Here is a 19,390-nt window from a genome sequence, read left to right as displayed (position 1 = left end):
TTTAGCATGCTTCCTCTGAGATAGTAGCTCTGGATTACAGGAGATTGTAGTAAAAACCATAGGTGCAAGAACATGTAGGTTTTGAACAATTGACTAGAAATTGGTCCTTCCTATTACCCTCAGGAGGATTCCACATACTACAGTATCATCAGATTTCAGAATCTATATTTTCATCATTATCTAAAAATACTTTTTGGGTTCCAGCTGCATGTAAAGTACTGTGTTAGCTGCTGAGGCTACAGAGAGGTAGCAACAAGTTTATATAAGTTTAGCTGGGATAATAGGGTAACATGTGATAACCACCGGATGAGTTGAATAGATAATAAACATTGCAGGAAGGAGCAAGAAATGCTCGTTTTGGAGTGGTCTAATAAAAGTTCACAGTGGAAGTAGGAGTTGAATTGTTCTTAGGGAAAGTTAATTCTTAATTGGAGCCCAGGTGGAGGAGGGGATTCCAGGCAAGAGCAGTGTGAACAAAGGTGCAGGAACAGAAATATTCCTGGTGTGGAGGGAACAAGGAAGAAACCAGTCTAGCTGGACTTGCCAGTCTCTGTAGAGGAACAATGAGAGAGGAGATCAAAGATGCAAGCTGGGGCTAAATTATAGAGAATGCTGAATCCCAGACTGAGGAATATGAACTGCATTGTTGACCATGGGTAGGTATATGATCATAAAACCTCATGAGGGTTTCCTAAGAAATTTGCATGAAGGTAGGCATTTCTGCTTCTCAGCTGGGTGACTGTTCACTTAACCCCTATTGCCTAGCCCTTGAGGTTCTTCATGCTTAAAACGAATATTAAGCTAGAAGATATATTTTTTTCCCTGAGAAAAAGAAAACATGTTTCAAGAATCTCTTTCTACTGCAGTATATTTTCCTAAATTTCTTCTTCTTTTGAAGGAATATGTTGTCAGATAATTAAAGTACAAAATTGAAACTAAAGATCTAGGCTTTTTTTCCCAACTTTCTAAAATTATTGAAGTTGAAGATTAACAAATAAAGTGACACCTTCTTTGTTCTTTTTTAAGATTCTCTTATTATGTATTCTGTTATTAAAATATGAATGTTTCTTCTATTAAAATTTTCTTGCCACATCTGATCTCAAGACTCAACTCTTGTCATTTCATATTTTAAAATATTTTCTTTTTTCAATCTCAAATTTTTTTATAAACTCTTAATATTGGAAACCAAAGCCTAGCTTTCTGAATCATCTCTCATGTTTGTAACTGAGACGACAAGATGTTAGGTAGCTATTGTGTTTAGAAAGCTATGTATTTTTGTGCCATAAGCCTAAAGAGAGGAATTTCTTTAACAGGGTGATGTTGATGATTTGGTTTAATTGTAACATTAAAACTGTATCTATCATTAGTAGTAGTAGTGGGACTAATGACCAGCAAGGATATTGGGGCTTTTTAGAGGGATTATTATAAGTGGTCGTAATGTCTACCTTCCCAACATAAGATATTGACTTATTGTGACTCATTAGATTTTGGAGCAAATTCATCCAGGTGATCAACTTGATCAAAATATTTACAGAGAGTGGTATACAAAAATCTCTACCTTGCCTCTTGTGACTATAATAATCCACTGCCTAATAGTGCAAACAACTGTCAGCTTTTAAATCACCATGGCTTTTTGTTTCAGATTTTTACTATTGTTGTTTTGCTAATCATCTGGTATATTGGTCCCCTGGTGTAATCAGTAGAACGGAAAGTACTTACAAATACTGGGAATGTGTGCAGGGTGTCAATGGGGTATCATCAGACCTGTATAAACTTTTTTGCATAGTCAATCTGAACCATTTTTTGCCATTATCCTTTTTGAACTTCTAGACTTTTGGATTTTATGAATTCACAGCTATGGTGAATAAGAAATAAGCTTCATATTTAGTGAGAAATCTTAAATATCCCTTTTCAGAAAAGGTTCTTTTTGAACTTTTCATTATTCCTGATAACATTGTATTTAGTTATATTGTTGTTTTCCTTATAAAAAGCTGGGAAAGAATGAGGGAGAACTACCTTTTTATTTTTCAAACATTAACCAATTTTGTCATAGAGATAGAATATTAAGAGGAATCTCAGTTATCTAGTCTACCCTCCTTTTCCAATATAGGTGTCTTTTATGCAGCATTTCTGAAAGACAGCCATGAATTCTTTGTTTTAATGCTTTTTACTTTGTGAGGAAGGCCATTCCATTTTTAGACAGCTGTTTGTTAAAGTTCTTCCTTAACTTAGCTGAAATTAACCTCCTCCTAATAGTCTTGATTCTGGCTCTGGAATAGAAAAGAGTCTTCTTTTTATTATAGATTGGCAGCTCAGCTCATCAGATATTTAAAGACCTTCATAATACTCTGCCCACCATTCAGTCCCAATCCTAGTTATACTTGTTTCTCATCCAAGGCTAATCAGCAGTTTCCTTAAAACATTTCTAGATACCTAACCATTACGGATATGTTCTGTTTTTTAAAGTATGGTGCCTGGCATTAAAGGCAATATCCCAGATGTGGTGGGACTGTCAGAAAGTGTAGTGGACCTAATATCTTCTTTAAACTGAATGTTATGTTAATTCACTCTCAGTTTATAGTAGCTTTTTTAGCAACAGCATCTCTGTGGGCTTCCATTGAGCTTGTGGTCCACTAAAACCTGTTTTTTCCCCACATGAACTACTCCTAAGTTAGGCCTCCCCTTTCTTATCCTTAATCAGCTACTTCTTTTTAAACCTAAATATAGGCTTTTACTTTGATCACTGTTACATTTCATCTTATTAATTTGAAGCCATTGTTACATCCTTTTAAGGTATTTTTAAATTCTTAGTGTGTCATCTAAAGGATTAGGTTTATGTCATATGCAAATCTGATGAGCTTGTCTTCATTTGTGGTTTTGGTAAAAATATTGAGCCAAGCAAGGTGGCTAACAGAGCCTTATGGCCTACCATGCATCCCTTCCTGTCTATACTCTTCTTGAATATGGATGTTTAATCTTAGGGGAACTATTTCAACTATTATTCTTTTCCTGCTCTTGAAATTGTAATCTTGGGCACTTAATCCCAGTTGCCTAGCCCTTACAGCTCTTCTGCCTATTGGTTCTAAGATAGAAGGCAAGGATTATATTTTAAAAATTATAAATATATATGTACATGGACACACACTTTATTGATGCTTTTTGTTTTTATGTCATAGTTTTCCCCATGCACACCTGCAAAATCAACTTTCTGTTTTAGCTGGAAAAATAAAGTAAAACCAGCTAGTGCTTTGTCCATGCCAGTGGTCCATGTTTGTTGTCTTATACCAGTTAAAAGAGTGGTTGGCATAAACTGTTACAGATAAAAGAGTGGTTGCCTTAAACTGTGACCATGAAAAATGTGTAAATGGCCAAACTGTAAGGTTTTGGCCACACTGGTAAAGATAATTTTTAGTGTCTTGATTTTATATTAAAAATAAAGTGGTTGCCATGGGAAAATTCCCAAATATGAAATACCCAAGTCAGCTGGGTTTTTATGGAGATTTTAATTAATGCAAATTAAGGAATTAATGAAAGGGAGAGAGAGAGAGTAAGAGGAAATAATGAGAAAAGGGCTAGGCCAGCCTAGGCTCAAGCCTTAAGAGAGAGATCAGTCAGTCTTTAATCCACTCACCACAAGATTTGTCCCAAGCAAGATTCTAGTGTTCAGAGAGACCCACCAGTTCAGCTCCTCAGCTCAACTAAGTTCAGCCACTGAGCCCTCCAATTCAGCTTTGGCAAGCTGACTTTTTTCCTCAGAGCCCTTTCTGACCTCCTTTTAAAGAGAATTTTCTCCTATGTCACCTCCCCTAAGTTTTCACATCTACCAATCACAGTAGACGTTTTCACAGGAGTGACCATTCTTAATTCACACCTGAGCAGACTAAAACTTCACACCTCTTTTGTTAAGCTTGTCCCTTGCAAGTTTGCAAGTTGCCTGACCTTTTGGTGATTAATTTGACCTTTATAGGTACTTAGCACCTTTTTGTATTAGATCTAAAAATAGACTTTAGCTTAAGGGCTTTTGCCTCACCATAAATATGGGTTAAGTACTTTTTCATTGTTCAGTAAGGAGTTTACAACTTTATCTTCCCCTAAAGTATGCTTAAGTATGGGTGGAGTAATGTTAGAGTTCTCACATTCCTGACTAAGTCCCTTCATTGTTTAAAATGGGGAATGATTTTAACCAAATGTTCTAAGGTAGAGTCTGAGAATTCACAAGTCTGAGAAATTTTAAGATTCATAGTCTTATATCTCTACTTACAGTAGAATATGTGCGTTTCACTGTTTTCATGGTTTTTCATGTTTTCATTCCATCATTCCAATATTTCACCAACATATTCCAACTTCAGCTTCTGTGTTTATGCCTCTCTGGTTTCATAGATGTTCTCTTGATTCTTCTTTATCTTGTATCAGTTCATACAAGTTTTCGCATGTTTCTCTGAATTTTTCATCTTTATTGCTTCTTATAATGTAGAATAGGTGGTTACATTCCTATGCCACAGGTTTTCCAGCCATTCTCCTAGAAACCTAATTTCTGCCTAAGTGTTTTCCAGCTTTCTCAGTAGCTATCATGAAATAGGGAATGCTTCCCCAAATAGTCTGTTTTGAAGATAATAGCATCTTAATGAAATGTGGCTGTGATGTCCATCCCACTCTTTTCAGCTACCTTTTTTTTTGTTAATTGTGTTCTTTTGTTTGTTACAGTGAAAAGTGTTAGTGATTTTTATCTGCCATATAGTAAATCTTCATTTTCTGATCAAAAGACATTTAATCACTTTCCATTACAAAGTAGTGATCAATTAGGTAGCACAATGGATATGTGAACTTTAGATTACTCCACCCTACTTAGTCAAAAACAGGAATCTCTACACTCATACTTAAGGATTAAGTATTTAGGAGGATGGCCTAGCAAATGACAAATCAGAAACAACTGACAGACTCCTGGGTTGTCCTAAGTCAAGCTTAAGCTACCATTGGTACATGTGAGATGCAGTAAAGTGATGTAAAAACTGTCTATATATTTCATGTCACTTCCTCTCTCCGGGCTCTTTCCACGGAGAGATGGCTCTGGTGGTAGCTTGCTGAGCATTTCAGCATCTTGGCATGGTGGCAGCTATTGTCTGGGTTTGGCGGTGTTTTCCTTGATACTATACTGGGAGAAGCTTAGTAGTCTAGTTCAGGTGAGGCATCTTCACTGAACTCTCTCGGAGTTTAAACTGATTCTTTTCTCCTTTACCTTCCAAAAACTATCCTCTTAGAAAAGCCACTAATCTTCTTCAAAGACCTCGTGGTGGAGGTCTTTGAAATCCCCCTGGCACAGGCCAGGAGGGAGAAATTCTATACCCTCCTTTTCTCTCTTCTCCTTAATTCCTTCCTTCTATATTAATTAAAATCACCATAAATTTCCAAATTGACTTGGGTATTTTATTTGGGATTTTCTCTGGTGACCAAATTAATTTAGATTAGGTCACAACCCTAAAATTGTCCTTACTGATAGAATACTAAAATTGGAGTCAACAAGATCTGAATTTAAATCTAGGCTCAGACACTGTCTATATGTATGTCCATGGACAAGTTATTTAACCTGCCTCATTTGCCTCATCTGTAAAATGAGGTTGATAACGCATGCTTCCCAAAGTGATAGTGAGGATAAAATGGGATAATATTTGTAAAGTGCTTTACAAACCTTAAAATACTCTGTAAATGTTAATCATTATTACTATTATCATTTATCTCTTAGAACCTACTAGATTAGTGGCACTCTTCTAGATGCTTGGGTTTACTCACTGGGTAAAGGAAAAAGTCCCTACCCTCAAAGACCTCTCAGTCTTTTTCTAGACAACTTTAATAATTATCTCCCTTAGTATCAAAGATAAAAGATCTCAGACTCCTGGAGATAGCTACCTTCTATAGAATATCTTTGTCCATTATGAGCCAGTGGAGATAACTGTTGTTGATTTGTGTCCAACTTTTCGTGACCCCCTAGACCATACTGTCCATGGGGTTTTCTTAAAAAAGTTATTGGAGTAGTTGGCCATTTCTTTCTCCAGTAAATTAAGGCAGAGGTTGAGTAACTGCCTAGAGTCACACAGCTAGTAAATGTTAGAAGCCAGATTTTTTTTAAGTCTTACCTTATCTTAGAATCACTACTGTGTATTAGTTCTAAGGCAGAAGAGCAGTAAGCACTAGGCAATGGGGGTTAAGTGACTTGCCAGAGTCACACAATTAGGAAGTGTCTAAGGCCAGATTTGAATCCAAGACCTCCCATCTCTAGGCCTGGCTTTCAAAACCATTGAGCCACCCAGCTGCCTTCTAGAGGCCAAATTTGAACTCATCTTCTTGATTCTAGGCCCAACATTCTATTCATTGAACCATACTAGCTGTCTCAAATTTGACCATACCAAATGAATCATGCATAGGGTTTACAGAATAATCTTGTCAGTATTGGAATAATCTCTAAATTTTTTTTACATTAGATGAAAAGTATTAATTAGGTTTATTTATTTGTTAAACATTTGCTGAGCATGTAGTATGTATAAGGTTCTTCTTATAAGCTTTTTTAGTTATTTCATAACTGTATATGTGTGTATATACAAACATATGTATTTGTAAATATATATTTATATGTGTGCATGTATATGCCTATATACATAATATATGTTTGAATAAAATGTGGTTCCTCCCTCTCCCTTCAATTAGATGACTTCCCAGAGTCTACTGGAGTAAAGAGAATTGTACAAGCCTTGAATGCCAATGTATGGTCGAATGTGGTAATGAAGAGTGGTAAGTAACTTCCCTGAGAGGAGACAGCATCTTCTTTTTTTGAGTCCATTAAAATAATGATGTAAATTTTAATTAATCAAACATGTTTGGATAAGAGAGAGTTTGGCTTTGTTCCCCAGTTGTGCGAGGGACAAAGGTGTTTCTAAGAGCTTTGTACATATGTACAGTTGTTTGTTCATTCAGCAAATATTTCTTGAGCACTGATGTTCAGAGGTCTGTCTGTGTGAGGCACTGAAATACCAGAAAAATACCAGAAAAAGTCTCAGTATTCTAGAAGCATTTAATCTGAATAGATAGGGCATAAATGTATAATATATAATTAAATATAAAAATATATGATTGACTATAAGTGTGATAGTTGAGAGAGGAAAAAAGTCAATATTGGGCTGGAGTGGTCAGGAAATGCTTCTTAGATATCTAGAACTGAACTTTGTAGAATAGAGAAGGTTGTTGTTTTTTTTTCCCTCCCACCACAGTCTTTTGCCAATATCTGTTCACATTCTTTTTTTTTTTTATTTATTTATTTATTTTTTTAAATATATTTTATTTGATCATTTCCAAGCATTATTCGTTAAAGACATAGATCATTTTCTTTTCCTCCCCCCCACCCCCCATAGCCGACGCGTAAGTCCACTGGGCATTAGATGTTTTCTTGATTTGAACCCATTGCTTTGTTGATAGTATTTGCATTAGAGTGTTCATTTAAAGTCTATCCTCTGTCATGTCCCCTCAACCTCTGTATTCAGGCAGTTGCTTTTTCTCGGTGTTTCCACTCCCATAGTTTATCCTTTGCTTATGAATGGTGTTTTTTTTCTCCTGGATCCCTGAAAGTTGTTCAGGGACATTACACCGCTCCTAATGTAGAAGTCCATTACGTTCGATTATACCACAGTGTATTAGTCTCTGTGTACAATGTTCTCCTGGTTCTGCTCCTCTCGCTCTGCATCACTTCCTGGAGGTTGTTCCAGTCTCCATGGAACTTCTCCACTTTATTATTCCTTTGAGCACAATAGTATTCCATCACCAACATATACCACAGTTTGTTCAGCCATTCCCCAATTGATGGGCATCCCCTCGTTTTCCAGTTTTGGGCCACCACAAAGAGCGCAGCTATGAATATTTTTGTACAAGTCTTTGTGTCCATTATCTCTTTGGGGTACAGACCCAGCAGTGCTATGGCTGGGTCAAAGGGTAGATATTCTTTTGTCGCCCTTTGGGCATAGTTCCAAATTGCCCTCCAGAATGGTTGGATCAGTTCACAACTCCACCAGCAATGAATTAATGTCCCTACTTTGCCACATCCCCTCCAGCATTCATTACTTTCCTTTGCTGTTATGTTAGCCAATCTGCTAGGTGTGAGGTGATACCTCAGAGTTGTTTTGATTTGCATCTCTCTGATTATAAGAGATGTAGAACACTTCTTCATGTGCTTGTTAATAGTTTTGATTTCTTTATCTGAGAACTGCCTATCCATTTCCCTTGCCCATTTATCAATTGGAGAATGGCTTGATTTTTTGTACAATTGATTTAGCTCATTATAAATATGAGTAATTAAACCTTTGTCAGAGGTTTCTATGAAGATTTTTTCCCAATTTGTTGTTTCCCTTCTGATTTTAGTTATATTGGTTTTGTTTGTACAAAAGCTTTTTAGTTTGATGTAGTCAAAATTATTTATTTTACATTTTGTGATTCTTTCTATATCTTGCTTGGTTTTAAAGCCTTTCCCCTCCCAAAGGTCTGACATGTATACTATTCTGTGTTTACCCAATTTACTTATGGTTTCCTTCTTTATGTTTAAGTCACTCACCCATTTTGAATTTATCTTGGTGTAGGGTGTGAGGTGTTGATCTATTCCTAGTCTCTCCCACACTGTCTTCCAATTTTCCCAGCAGTTTTTATCGAATAGTGGATTTTTGTCCCAAAAGCTGGGATCTTTGGGTTTATCGTATACTGTCTTGCTGAGGTCGTTTTCCCCCAGTCTATTCCACTGATCTTCCTTTCTGTTTCTTAGCCAGTACCAAATTGTTTTGATGACTGCTGCTTTGTAATATAGTTTGAGGTCTGGGACTGCAAGGCCCCCATCATATGTGTTTTTTTTCATTATTTCCCTGGATATCCTTGATCTTTTGTTCTTCCAAATGAACTTTGTTATGGTTTTTTCTAAATCAGTGAAGAAGTATTTTGGTAGTTCAATGGGTATGGCACTAAATAGATAAATAAGTTTGGGTAGGATGGTCATTTTTATTATATTGGCTCGTCCTATCCATGAGCAGTTAATGTTTTTCCAATTGTTCAAGTCTAGTTTTAGTTGTGTGGCGAGTGTTTTGTAGTTGTGTTCATATAGTTCCTGTGTTTGTCTTGGGAGATAGATTCCTAGGTATTTTATTTTGTCTAAGGTGATTTTGAATGGGATTTCTCTTTCTAGTTCTTGCTGCTGAGCTGTGTTGGAGATATATAGAAAAGCTGATGATTTATGTGGGTTTATTTTGTATCCTGCAACTTTGCTAAAGTTGTTGATTATTTCAATTAGCTTTTTGGTTGAATCTCTAGGATTCTTTAAGTAGACCATCATGTCATCCGCAAAGAGTGATAACTTGGTCTCCTCCTTGCCTATTCTGATGCCTTCGATTTCTTTATCTTCTCTAATTGCTACTGCTAGTGTTTCTAGTACAATGTCAAATAGTAGAGGTGATAATGGGCATCCTTGTTTCACTCCTGATCTTATTGGGAATGCATCTAGTTTATCCCCATTGCAGATGATATTAGCTGTTGGTTTTAGATATATACTGTTTATTATTTTTAGGAATGACCCTTCTATTCCTATGATTTCTAGTGTTTTTAATAGGAATGGGTGTTGTATTTTATCAAAGGCTTTTTCTGCATCTATTGAAATAATCATATGGTTCTTGCTAGTTTGCTTGTTGATGTGGTCAATTATATGGATGGTTTTCCTAATGTTGAACCAGCCCTGCATCCCTGGTATGAATCCTACTTGATCATGGTGAATGATCCTTCTGATCACTTGCTGGAGTCTTTTTGCTAGTATCCTATTTAAAATTTTTGCATCTATATTCATTAGGGAGATTGGTCTATAGTTTTCTTTCTCTGTTTTTGACCTGCCTGGTTTTGGAATCAGTACCATGTTTGTGTCGTAAAAGGAGTTTGGTAGAACTCCCTCTTTGCTTATTATGTCAAATAGTTTGTATAGTATTGGGGTTAACTGTTCTCTGAATGTTTGATAGAATTCACAGGTGAATCCATCAGGCCCTGGGGATTTTTTCTTAGGAAGTTCTTTGATGGCTTGATGGATTTCAATTTCTGATATGGGATTATTTAAGAATTCTATTTCCTCTTCTGTTAGTCTAGGCAGTTTGTATTTTTGTATATATTCATCCATTTCTCCTAAATTGGTGTATTTATTGCCATATAATTGGGCAAAGTAATTTCTAATGATTGCCTTAATTTCCTCCTCATTGGAGGTGCTGTCCCCCTTTTCATCTTTAATGCTGTGAATTTGCTTTTCTTCCTTCCTTTTTTTAATTAGATTGACCAGTACTTTGTCTATTTTGTTTGTTTTTTCAAAGTACCAGCTTCTTGTCTTATTTATTAAATCAATAGTTCTATCACTTTCGATTTTATTAATTTCTCCCTTAATTTTTAGGATTTCTAATTTGGTTTTCTGCTGGGGGTTTTTAATTTGATCGCTTTCGAGTTTTTTCAATTGCATTTCCAATTGATTGATCTCTGCTCTCCCTTGTTTGTTAATATGAGCTTTCAGGGATATGAATTTGCCTCTGATTACCGCTTTGGCTGCATCCCAAAAGGTTTGAAAGGATGTTTCGCCATTGTCATTTTCCTTGATGAAATTATTAATTGTTTCTATGATTTCTTCTTTAGCTAAACGGTTTTGGAGTATCATATTGTTTAATTTCCAATTGGTTTTAGATTTGGTTTTCCATGTACCATTACTAATCATTATTTTTATTGCCTTGTGATCTGAGAAGGCTGCATTCATTATTTCTGCTTTTTTGCATTTGTGTGCTATGTTTCTGTGACCTAATGTATGGTCAATTTTTGTGAATGTGCCATGTGGTGCTGAGAAGAAGGTGTATTCCTTTTTATCCCTATTTATTTTTCTCCATATGTCTATTAATTCTAATTTTTCTAAGATTTCATTCACTTCTTTTACCTCTTTCTTATTTATTTTTTGATTTGATTTATCTAAATTTGATAATGGTTGGTTTAAGTCTCCCACTAGTATGGTTTTATTGTCTATTTCTTCCTTCAATTCTCCTAGTTTCTCCATTAGAAATTTGGGTGCTATATTATTTGGTGCATACATGTTGATTAATGATATTTCCTCATTGTCTAGAGTCCCTTTTAACAAAATATAATTACCTTCCCTATCCCTTTTGATCAGGTCTATTTTTGCATTGGCTTTATCAGATATCATGATTACCACTCCTGCCTTCTTTCTATCAGTTGAGGCCCAGAAGGTCTTACTCCATCCTTTAATTCTGACCTTGTGGGTGTCAACCCGCCTCATGTGTGTTTCTTGAAGACAACATATGGTAGGGTTTTGGATTCTAATCCATTCAGCTATTCGTCTACGTTTTATGGGTGAGTTCATCCCATTCACGTTCAAAGTTATGATTGTCATTTGTGGACTCCCTGGCATTTTGATTGCCTTCCCTAATTCTAACCTTTTCTTCTTCGGCTCTAATCTGTTCACATTCTAACATTGAATCTTCCCCTATAACAAAGAAAAAGTAAAACAAAACCAAATTGATAAAAGTAATTGATTAGGGCATCAGACCTAGTCATGTGACTCTGGACAAGTCACTTAACCCCAAATGCCTAGCCCTTACCTCCATCCTTGAAACTAAATTACAGCATGTGCTGCATTCTCTATTCTTAACGTTTTTTGTCTTTACTGAAAGAAGGGAGGTATTGCGTTGTTTTTTGGCTGTGACTAAGATTGTTTGTTGTATGTAATCTAAGTTGAACTTCTTTTTAGTGTTGTTTTCATGTCTATTGTAGCCATTGCTTTTATTTTTCTCTTGACTCTGCTTCAGTCACTGTATCAGTTCATACAAAGGTGACCCTCATTTCTCCAAAATCTTCATGTTTAGTGTTCTAGCTTGGAGTTGGTAGAATTTTGATAGGTTGAAAAGAAGATGAAGAGATTAAGTCTTGACCTCAAGAAAGAGTGTAATCTGTTTGGGGAACAGTGAGACAGTTGAGGTTTCATTCTGGAGAATGATATAGAGAAGGATAGTAAGCAAAGGGAGAATGAAAAGGAAGAAAAGCCTTGAATGTCAGAATGAGAAGTTTGGACTGTGTCCTCAAGGGGAATAGTGAGCAGTTATTACAGTGGGGTTTGGAGTTGAGTGGTTATATGCAGTGGCTGTTTTAGGAAGCTGAACCTGGCAGCACTCTGATATACAGTAGAATAGGGAGAGACTGGAGGCCAGAAGCATGATGCCCAGGCTACTAGGGGAGTCTAAGCAAAAACTGAAGTAGCCTTGACCCTAAGACAGTTTCAGTGGAGATGGAGAGAAAGGGATGATCAGAGAGATAATTTGGATGTCACTAGAATATCCTGGCCTTGTCTTTTAGTCCTCTTGTGATCTTTTTCCCCTTGTCTTCTAATAATCTTTTTAGTTGAGTACTGAGCTGCCTTAAAACTAAATGTTTTGTGCTATCAGCAAACAGTCAGAAGGAAATAAAACCATCTTCCTTTGCACTGGAAGCTCTTTGTAAAAACTGAATTTATTAAAGGGGATAATCTCTTTTGGGTTTGCCAAAATATCTGCCTTCCTCCCATCCTGAGGACTATTTCTAGTTGTAGAAATAGAGCATTTCACCTCATTCTTCAGTTACTTAATGGTGAAATGTAAGTCAGGCTTCTTCAACAAACTTTTATGAAGGATCACAGTGTTGCCTGAGATTTCTTCTGTGGGCAGTAATTGTTAAAGCTCTGGCTTGGCAAAATGTAGTGTATCTGAATCAATAATAAAATGAACCTGTATCTGACTTTTTTTTTTTTTAATGTAAGAGTACTAACTTCCTTGATTAACTTTGCATGTTTTTAGTTGCCTTTGTGTTTTGGAGTATTAAAACACTGGGTTTCCTTAGCTTTCACTTACTTTTTTTTACAAACCATTTTATTGATTTTTAAATACATGTGAATCTTTTAGATACTCCGTCTTTTAAAAAAAAAAAGACGTTTTGAAGATATAATTGCATTGTTCTACTAAAATTATCAATTAACATGGCTTTGTTTTTGCATTGTGAAAATTAATATTTATAAGAACAGTCAAGGAACATGCCATACTTAGTATAAATAACTTCATGGAAATCTTTAACTTTGCACAGTCTAAGAAAATGTGTAGATTGTAGAGCCTTGGAAAAAAAGTTTTAGGCAGAAAGCAGACTTACATATAAGATTCTATTTTTTTTTTTACATACTTTGAAAACTTAGTTGCCCTGTCAGGTAGCACTGAAAGTACAAGAATTTGATGGAAATTTCTATCTTGGCAGTTTCTTGGGATCTCAGTTGCTATTGAAAGGGAAAGTAGTGCTATATCAGAATATTTAGAGTTAATTCAAAACTTGGAGACAAAGTGGCTTCCTGCCTACCCTCATCCCCCGCCTTGCCACCAAGTAAAATATATGTTTAGTAAGACCCAAAGACCAATTACATGTTCCCTGAATGAGGATTTGTGGTTTAAGGGAGAGGCCAGCCTGATTCATTAGAGGCTAGGTCTGCTGGCTAGTTTTTTCCCCTAACTTTTTCCCTTCTCTCCTATTTCTTTGCATGCAGCCTATATGTAAAATACAAGCATGAAAAACCAATTTCGGTTATAGAACATCCTGGGTTGTTTTTTGTTTTTTGTTTTCCATTTTTAATACCATTCCTCCAGAAGCTAGTAGCATTATTTTATTTGTAAATCAGTATCCTCCTTTATTTTTCTTCTGAAAAATCTCTGAAGACCCCCAAGTTTGAATCCTGGTTTTCATTGAGTAGCAATGTGCCTTTGGTCAAATGTTGGGGCCTCAATTTTATTCTGCCCCCTCTCTCCTGTCTCTCTCCCTTGCTGCTAATTTCAGATTCAGGTGTGAATGTGAAGCCTCCAGTTTTGTTGCCAAGCCATTTGTTATCTCTTATAGAGAAGAGTGAGAGGTGCTCGATGGTATTTGAGTTGATTGGAGCCCAGAAGTTAAGGCCACTAGGTCATGCCACAGCAATAAAAGTGATTTAAGATTAGAGGATTTCTTTCTAATGTATTTGAATCTAAATTCCTCTCATTTCCTTTTTTCCCTTCTCCATATTCCCAGGAATCAAGGGACTCAATCATGTAACTAAATTAGAAATATTGGGAAGATTATATCCAGAACTCAGTTCCATCCACAGAGGCTTCCCTGTTATCCAGTAATGTCTTTAGCTCTAGAGAAGCTGGGAGTGAACTCTATGATGGAATGGTGGTTTTAAGGTGCAAAGGTCTAAAACCCTTTTCAAGAAAATGCCCACCAGTGCCCTTCTGGTTTTCTTAACTGTTAGGCTTTTGATTCCTTTGTCACTTCTTGTGGAAATAGGTCATATCCTTCCCCTTAAAATCTTTGACAACATATTGATCTCTGATAGCACCAACTTGATTTACTTTTATTATTCTCTGAAATATTTTCCCCTTCAGTAGGCCATGGATCCAACTTCCAGCTCTAAATTCTCTGATTCTGTGACAAAAGTGATCTAGGAATCTCACTTTTACTTTAAAAAAAATATTAGGATTTAAAGAGTTTAAATAGAAAACATCTAGTCAGTGTCTCGTGCAATAGATGGAGAAGCTAAGGCACAGAGAAAGGAAAGGACTAGTGAAAAGCAGAACTCAGGATTAGATTCAGAGAGAGGGGAGAGGGAGGGGAAGACAGACTGATAGACTGACTCTGTCCCAGTTCTCCATGTAGTACAATGGAAAAAGCACTGGCTTTGGCATCTGAGAACCTCTCATGCTTCTTAGCTTTGGGTTTTCTCATTTTTACAGCTAGAGGCTACTTTATGTCCTTTTTACTTCTACTTTCAATCTGCAATTCTATGAATGCAGAATTTAACACAATGAACTAAACTAGAACTAGAAATAAAAAGATTTGCCTGAGAATGCTTAGCAAAACCTAATGATTTCATAGACTTTGGAACAGTCTTACACCTACCATTTAGAGAGACTGATTGGGGGTGGTTATCATATCACAGAGACAGTTTATTTGCTTTTTGTTTAAATTGTATTTTTAAAATAAACTTTGCCTTTAAGAAAGCCTGCCTGGAATGGTGTTAATAAAGACTGACTTCATCCCTTTGTTCCTGCCCACAATCCAAAGTTCAGATAAGCCACTTTAATAGTTAATGTAAGAAATATTTGCACATTACTAATGAGTGATATTGTGTCATGTACAGTTTGACACTTTTATTTGGAGCCACAAATAATTATTTTCCTACTTAATGCAGGTTCTAGCATCTTATTTTGTCAGTTTGGATTGTAAGAGCGAGAATGGCTATGCTGTTTCCCCAGCATTTGTCGGTAAACAAGTATTTCTCCTGAAGGAGATCTGTTCTTTCTAGCAGAGATATCACTTAAGTGGCACCTTGTAAAATCTTGGTTCTTATGCCTTGTGGCTCTCCCTGTGTGTAAAGTTATGCAAGCCAAAAGACTCATTTGCATGCTTAGTTCTTGACAGGAGGAAATCTCTAGATATCAATAGTATACATTGTTACGGTCAGACTTCTTGAGAATTCTTCCGGAGTCTCCGCTGTTCAATAGACAGATTTCTACAGTGGTCCAGGAAATGAATCCAAGTTAGAACTCCCTTTCTAGCCTTACTATGCTTTTGCAGAGATACTCTCCACATGAGCTCATACACAGTATGACCTTCCCTTCACATTTCCTGCATTAAACTTCTTCCACCTGAAAGTCTTCTGGCTGCTGCTCAAGGGAGCATTCCTCAATGTAGATAAAATCTAAGCTGTTGAGTGACCCACAACCACTATTTGAGTCTGTGGGGTAGTTTGTGGTCAAAGACTGGACACAAAAGCCAGACATTTGGTTCCCTGTCTTTTAAAATGATCATGATGAGAATTGTTTACACTGAATAGCTTTCACAAAATGTCTGGGTCATAAAAGTTTTGAACTAAAGAAGAAATAAAACTTTAATTTCCTGACATTGGGCAATCCAAAGATACTTATCTGTCACCCACTATGTTTCAGGTACTGTTGTAGGTACTAAGCAAAGAGGTTTGAGACAATTTCTGCTCTCAAGGAACTTATGATGTAGTTTTAGAAATGGGACAAAAAACCCCCAACAATAGGTATATTAAGTGTTAGATTGAGAGGGCTACAGGATATTAGCTGTTTACAGCAGCTGGGGGCTCCTACACTGCCTCACTCAGCCCTCTTCTTTTCAGAAATGGAAATGGGACCCAAGGAGGCACACCGCCTTGAGAATCACAGGTCAATAAGTGCTAGAGGCATTCAGAAGAGACTGGATCACAAGAGGCTGAAGGAGCCAGAAAAGGATTTGCCCAGGTAGATATAGGATTGGAACTAGAGTTTGAAAAGTAACAATTTCAAAATACATCAAAAGGAAAGGTAGGGGAATGAGTACAGATGCAAAATATTAAATCCTTGTTCAGGCTTGATTGCTATTAGTTTGTCTAATTTTTGTTGTTTTTGTTACAAGTGAGAATTTCTTGGTGGGTGGGATGGCATATCAGGAAAATACTATAGTGGGCATAAAAAACAGAAGGTACCATTAAAGTTTTTTTAAAAAAATAACCCTACCATCTGACTTAGAATCAATGCTAAGTATCAGTCACAAGGTAAAAGAGTAGTGAGTAGTAAGGACTAGGCAATTGGGTTTAAGTGACTTTTCCAGGGTTACACAGCCAGGAAGTATCCAAGGCTAGATTTGAAGCTAGGACCTCCCACCTCTATGCCTAGCTCTCTAAACATTGTGCTACCTAACTGTCCCCCATAAAGCTTTTTTTTTTTCCCGAAGTGCAGCAAAGACATCATTGCTGGTCCCTGCTTTGTTAGAATAATTGACTGTGGATGATTGTTTTTTGCTGCTGTTCCTCATCATATTTTGTATTATGTTTTGTATTACGTATAGTGCCTCACATAGAGTAGGTAGTCAATAGTAAACATTTTTAAATAAATTAATTTGTCAGAAGTATATCTTTTTCCCCCTTTTTAAATTTAGAATATTTTCCCTTGGTTACATAATTCATGATCGCACCCCTACCCCTCTTCCTCCCAGCTCCTGAATCCGACAAGCAGTTCTATTGGATTATACATGTATCATTGTTCACAACCTATTTCTGTATTATTCATATCTGCAGTAGAGCAATCCTTTAATATCAAAACCCTAATCACACCCCTATCACATTAAGTGATCAATCACATATTTTTCTAATGCATGTCTGTTTCCACAGTTGTTTCTCTGGATGTGGATAGCATTCTTTATCACAAGTTCCTCTGAATTGTCCTGGGTCATTGCATTGCTGCGAGTAGAAAAGTTCATTACATTTGATTTTGCCATAATGTATCAGTCTCCTTGTACAGTGCTCTCCTGGTTCTGCTACTTTCACTCAGATGTATATCTTAAAAGCACTGAATTTGTATTCATTCATGGAACCTGGGCATGAATCCTAGCTCTGCTATTTATTACTTGTGTGACTTGGAACAAGCCATTTGCCCTCTCTAGGCCTCAGTTTCCTTATATGTAAAAAAGGAAAGATTTGGACTAGAATACATCCCAGGCTCCTAAACATCTTTCTCTGGATGGCATTCTCCAAAAGGGGAATTGATTCAGTTAATAGTGTTTATCACAGAGAAAGAGATACTAGAAGCCAGGCTTTGAGCCAGAAATGGCATTTTTCAGAAGCTGACATTTTCTTCCTTTCTTGTTCAGGGTCACAAAACAAGACAAAACAAGGTCACAGGATTTTAATGCCTTACCTTTCAAGGATATCATAAGGATAGATAGCTATAATGTGTTTTAAGTTTTCTTTTGTTTTTTTAATTTTAAAATGAAATGCAATTTAAAAAATTTCTTGTTATTTTTTTGTTTTTATATTACCTCCATATCCATCTGTTTACCTCCCCAATCCATCCCATATAACAAAGAATAAAAAGAAAGGCAGTGTATACAGTGGCTCCCCTGCATTTCCCTCCACTTCTCCAGTGAAGGGAAGGAAGTTCATTTTCTCATTTCTTCTGTGCCAACCATGGACATTATAGACACCATTCATTTTCATTTTTGTTGTTTTTTTCCATCACATTTGTGTATATTTTATGGTTTCACACATCTCTCTTTGCATTAATTTAGGTCTTCCCATATTTATTCATTTTTCTCATGCTTAGGTGATACTAGCATGGTGCCTGGTCATAGTAAGCCCTCAGTAAAGATCATTTGCTTTGATAGGCAAAGAGAATATAAATGATTAGAAGCATGTAAGGAATTCTTCAGACAAAGGATTCATTGTATTGTTTCTTAACATTATGATCTAGACTGACCCTGTGCCCAATAGAGCCATTAATGAATACTGATGAAGTTCAGTCTTAATAAATGAATCTTTGGTCTTTTAACTAAACTATACTTTGAAATTCTGCCACTGATGTCTGTTTACTGTTTCTAATTGATATGATAGAGAAACACATCTATTCCTATTAAGACTAACAAATGTAAGAACCTTGCTACTTTGATCCTTAGTTGTAAACAATAATTGTAGAGTATGCAGTGATGATGAATGTTTTAGAGATGGTGTGCCAGGCCCCAGTCCCACTCCCTAGACCAAGGGCTATGCCTTCCCCCCAGAGACTGATGCTGAGCCCTACCCCACCCTTACCCCAGACAGGGAAGGGAGAAAGTATTCCCATTAAGCTACTAGGCAGGGGTGGGTGATGAGAGGCATGTGTGGAGAGGGGAAGGGGAGAGGCCTGAGCACTCTCCTCTCCTCTACCTCTGCCACCTGTGAACTGCCCACCTTATCCCCTGTATGCTCCCATTGGGCTGCTGGGCAGAGGGGCGGGGATGTGAAAAAAAATGTTAACAGGAATGGGGGGGGGGAGCTCTACCCAAGTCCCTCTGCCTTTCTAGTAACAGACTTTGGGGTAGGGGGTTGGAGGGAGGGTGGCCTGCGTGCCCCCAGAGAGCATGCTGTGTGCCATTTCTGGCATCCATGCCATAGGTTTGCCATCACAGGTTTCAAAAACTCTGACTATTTACTTTCAGTTTATCTAGTATTGTTTGATCTCCTGTGAGTCTACTAGGAGAGGATTAAGCAGGATTTGTGTGGTAGAAATATCAGTTCTTTTACATGGCAGGGTTTTTTTGGAGGATGAGGTTTTTTTTTTAATCCTAAAGAGTTCATAATTCATTGATATTTCATCCCCTAAGTACTATGACAGATGTCAGTTTCCTGATATAAAGTAACATTAAGAAATTATACAAAACAAAAAAATTCTAACAGGCCATTATAAGGATGATATTAGAAATTAAATCTTGTTAGATTAGTTTAGAGGTAAGAAGTATGGAAATTGGCTTGAGAAAG

At 36.7% G+C, this 19,390-nt stretch overlaps 1 protein-coding gene across 6 annotated transcripts in view; it reads left to right on the top strand.

Annotated features, from left to right (window-relative positions):
• The window catches only part of AAGAB (alpha and gamma adaptin binding protein), an 83,800-nt gene that overhangs the window by 27,773 nt on the left and 36,637 nt on the right, over window positions 1-19,390 (top strand). For all 6 annotated transcript variants that reach the window (XM_007479614.3, XM_007479613.3, XM_007479615.3 and 3 more), the window contains exon 5: window positions 6,700-6,783. In XM_007479614.3, coding sequence (XP_007479676.1) covers window positions 6,700-6,783 — 84 coding nt within the window. The remainder of the gene's footprint in view (window positions 1-6,699; window positions 6,784-19,390) is intronic.

The sequence above is a fragment of the Monodelphis domestica genome, chromosome 1, assembly GCF_027887165.1.
Source record: "Monodelphis domestica isolate mMonDom1 chromosome 1, mMonDom1.pri, whole genome shotgun sequence".
Taxonomy (NCBI): domain Eukaryota; kingdom Metazoa; phylum Chordata; class Mammalia; order Didelphimorphia; family Didelphidae; genus Monodelphis; species Monodelphis domestica.
This window is presented reverse-complemented; position numbering and strand designations above follow the sequence as displayed.